Below are 4,494 nucleotides of genomic sequence, written 5' to 3' on the forward strand. Positions count from 1 at the left end.
TAGCCAGGATGGTCTCGATCTCCTGACCTCGTGATCCGCCCGTCTCGGCCTCCCAAAGTGCTGGGATTACAGGCTTGAGCCACCGCGCCCGGCCATTATTTCTAGATTTTTAAAATTAGCACCACTGAACTCCAGCCTGTGCAACAGAGTGAGCCCCTGCCTCTAAAAAAAAGAAGAAAAATTCCTCAGAGACATAGGAATGCAAATCAAATTTAAGTAGGAATAGAGAAGATGGACAAATACTGTAGTGTTATGACAGAGTAGTAGCTGAAATTGTGACCTAGCTCTCTTCCTCTCCTAGCTCACTTAGGGAAGTCAGTTCTCTGAGGTTCATTTATCTGGTCCAAAAAATAAAGATACTAATCTTGTGTCTCCTACCTTATGGAGTTGTAAGAACTTGGAATACTTTGAGGCTATTACAAGGTAAGAGTAACAATTTGCTGGGATTTAAAGTGGATTGGGTTTTGAGCAATCAATTGCTATTGACTGACATTGAGAAGATGAATTAACTGCATTTGTATGGACTGGAGCAATTAGTTGGTGATTTACACTTTTAATTAGAAGACTGTCCTGGATGAATTTAAATCTGCATATTGGGTTCCCAGAACATCAGCAGTTTGAATTGGCCACATTGATCATCTCAGACCTTCATTAATTTTTCTGGAAAGGATGCTGGGTAGGGAGGGTAGATGGATGAGTGGTGACAATCTCTAATAAATTACAATAAATGTTAAAATTCAAATGGGAGGTCCGGCGCTGTGGCTTATGCTTGTAATCCCAACACTTTGGGAGGTCGAGGTGGGTGGATCATTTGAGGTCCGGAGTTCGAGACCAGACTGGCCAACATGATGAAACCCCGCCTCTACTAAAAATACAAAAATTAGCCAGGCATGGTGGCATGCGCCTGTAGTCCCAGCTACTCGAGAGGCTGAAACAGGAGAATCACTTGAACTTGGGAGGCAGAAGTTGCAATGAGCCTAGAGTGAGTCACTGCACTCCAGCCTGGGCGACAAAGTAAGACTCTGTCTGGGGAAAAAAAAAAAAAAAAAATCAAAGTAATAAAACCAAATGGGAGGTAGGCTTGGTTATTTCCCTGTTTTAAAGACTGTACCCTTTTTGTTGCATCTCCTCTTCATCATCCTCCATGTCTTCTTTGTTTCTTGGAGAATCCTGCTGAACTGTGCCCTGTTCTTCATCCTGGAAATCAAACATTGGAGCAGAGATGGAATAATGAGCATCCTGGGCATAATGGACCCTGGTTTCATTGCTCAAAACTCAGGCAAAGAACTTTCAATAGGTTCTTTTAAATTATTATGCAAGAAGATGGCTCCTATTATCTACTGCACAGACATTTTTTTCCCCACTTATAATCTCACACAAAAAAAGGGAGGATCACATCGAACTCTTCCTTTCCTTCCAAATGAGTGGTTGGTATTTTCTCCTTTTCTTAAGGGAACAGGCTCATATTTGTGCTTTTCATTCCTGTCTCTCCTGTAATCATTCAACCCCAGCTCTGTTTTCAGCCAAGTGCTAAATGAAGTTAATACCAGGAGCTGCATAAATCTCCCCTAGTACTCTGCCAGCCCCGGTTTCCAAAGGACTGAGACCAAAGCTGGATTTATTTCCCTGGCAGCCCAGGGCTTGGTCTGCGAATATGAAAACTAGCTTGGCACCTTCAAGAGCCGATAAACCTTCCCTTGGGAACGAGGATCCTTTTATCAGTTGGGCGAACGGACTATTTCCCTTACTCAGCTAGCCCTTGCTCTAATTAATTGAGTGTAGGATATCTCTGGTCCATTTTTTCAAGGACCCAATCTTTCTAGGTACAGTTTGAGCTCTCAAATATCCATGACCCATCCTATTTCCAGGATGGCAGAGGATTTCCTACTTGTCTTCAGTCTCCAAGAATGTCTCAAATAATAAGCCTGGCTCTTGTAACCAATGGTACAGAAGCTGGTGGGGGAGGAAACAGATGGAGGTGGAGCAGTTTGAGTGTGCTCTAAGAAGTATAATGTCAAATCTCAGCACTTGTCTTCTGTCATATCCAATGTGGCCTTTGATTCTCTTTAACAGAAATCATAGAAATAAATCATTAGTGTGTGTCTGAGCTGAAAGGATTCTCAAAAATCCTATAATTCCACGAGGCCAAACTCAGTTTTTCTTCTGATTCAGATTACCTTTATTTTCTGGGCTGGACCCCAGGAACTAGGAAGGTGCGAGGATAATTGTAAGAGAGACCAGCTGAGTCCAAGCTGCAGCTTCTTTGGAGAGGCTGGGGTTGAGTCTTATTCATTTATTTCTATCTAATTCCTAGCTTAGCCAATAGTCAATGTTTGGTAAATATTTGATTGAAATGATCATCATTATTATTGTCTTGTGGTGAAAGTACCCCAAATTACCTCCTATCTATGGTATGTCTAGCATTACTACTGTTGTCTTTTATTTTTCCGTCTTTTCTCATGTTTTAAAATCAACAACTACAAATCTCCCTTGGCTCCCACAATCATGGGACAACTGTCCCCTCTTTCCTTTCACAGTCAGGCCACTGGAGAGAGTGGTGTTTACTCTTTGGAGGTCACTTACTCACACCCTGCCCACTTCTCCACCCCCTGTGATTGTGCTTCTGCTGAATGCGTCCTGCCAGTGTCACCCAAGGCCCATTGCTATCAACTCCAGTAGCTACTCCTCAGCCTTCACATCCCCGTTTATAACTGTAAAATATCTAAATTTTTGTTTTTATGAAAACATATTTTAAAAATATTTTTAAAAGAGCAGTTTCAAGTTCATAGCAACATGCAGCTGAAAGTATACAGATTTTTCATGTATTGTCTACCCACCCTCATCTTCCCTACTATCAAATGAACCCGGAGAAGTACATTTGTTACAACTGAGGAGCCTCCATGGACACATCATCATCACCCAAAGTCTGCAGTGAGACTCCCTTGGTCTTGTACATTCTATGGATTTGGACACATGTATGATGACATGTATCCACCACTGCAGTATCAGGTATACTAGTTTCATGGCCCTAAAAATCTTCTTATAGCCGGGGGCGGTGGCTCATGCCTGTAATCCCAGCACTTTGGGAGGCTGAGGTGGGTGGATCATGAGGTCAGGAGATCAAGACCATCCTGGCTAACATGATGGAACCCCGTCTGTACTGAAAATACCAAAAAAATTAGCCGGGCGTGGTGGTGGGTGCCTGTAATCCCAGCTACGCCGCAGGCTGAGGCAGGAGAATCGCCTGAACCTGGGAGGTGGAGACTGCAGTGAGCGGAGATTGTGCCACTGCACTCCAGCCTGGGTGAAAGAGTGAGACTCTGTCTCAAAAAACAAAAAAAGCCCACACTTCTTATTTGTCTCCACCTCCCCCTGATGCCTTGAAACCGCTATTTACTGTCTCCATAGTTTTGCATTTTCCAGAATGTCGTACAGTTGGGATCGCACAATATGTAGCCAGTTTAGATTGGTTTCTTTCACCCAGTAATGTACATTTAAGGTTACTTCATGTCTTTTCATGGCCTGATAGTTCATTTCTTTTTAGTGCTGAAAAACGCTGCATGTCTGGATGTACCACATTTATTTATTCATTCACCTACTGAAGGACATTTAGGTTGCTTCCAAGTGTTGGCAATTACAAATAAAGCTGCTCTCAACATCCATGTGTGGGGTTTTATGTGGACATAAGTATTGTTTTCTTTTTTTGTTGAAGAATACTTAGTGGCGTGAACATTTTTTTTTGCAATCAATTAAGCAAAATAGACAGTTACCAAACACTGTACTATGCATGGTGTGATTCCAATACAGATGACATATGCATGTGGGCGTATGTTTGCATTAAAAAAGGCTGTGTTCCAAAATGTTAGGCACTGACTTTTTTTCTTGAATTATGAGCCTTTTTTGGTCTTCCAAATTTTGCTACAATAAGTTTTCCAAATTGTCTGCTTTTAAAAAAGTGATTCTTTTACCACAAGAAAGCTCCTCACAAAATGACACACTAGTAGGCACCCTGAATTCCTTTTTTTCTTTTTTGAGAGTCTCGCTCTGTTGCCCAGGCTGGAGAGCAGTGGTGCGATCTTGGCTCACTGGAACCTCCACCTACTGGGTTCAAGCGATTCTCCTGCCTCAGGCTGCCAAGTAGTTGGGATTACAGGCACACGCCGCCATGCGCAGCTAATTTTTGTACTTTTAGTAGAGATGGGGTTTCACCATGTTGGCCAGGCTGGTCTCGAACTCCTGACCTCAAGTGATCCACCCTCCTCAGCCTCCCAAAGTACTGGGATTATAGGCATGAGCCACTGTGCCCGGCCCTGAATTACTTTGTAAGGGATGACCTACGTGGATAATTTGTTCACCTTTTTTGCAACAGGAAGCCATCTTTAAATAAACTCCTGTCCAGAATTCCACATGTAAGTGAAATTAAGCCAGAGTCCCTCAGACTGGTATAAAGCTACTAAGGGGCCGGGCGCGGTGGCTCAAGCCTGTAATCCCAGC

The 4,494-nt window shown here is 42.9% G+C and overlaps 1 protein-coding gene across 1 annotated transcript in view; it reads right to left on the reverse strand.

The window, feature by feature from the left end:
* LOC105517837 (solute carrier family 28 member 3-like) overlaps window positions 1-4,494 on the reverse strand; it is a 12,876-nt gene that overhangs the window by 6,685 nt on the left and 1,697 nt on the right. Inside the window, exon 3 of the mRNA XM_011950567.1 lies at window positions 1,112-1,197. Within this exon, the coding sequence (XP_011805957.1) occupies window positions 1,112-1,197 (86 nt within the window). The remainder of the gene's footprint in view (window positions 1-1,111; window positions 1,198-4,494) is intronic.

This window comes from Colobus angolensis, unplaced genomic scaffold, assembly GCF_000951035.1.
Source record: "Colobus angolensis palliatus isolate OR3802 unplaced genomic scaffold, Cang.pa_1.0 Scaffold308, whole genome shotgun sequence".
Lineage (NCBI taxonomy): Eukaryota > Metazoa > Chordata > Mammalia > Primates > Cercopithecidae > Colobus > Colobus angolensis.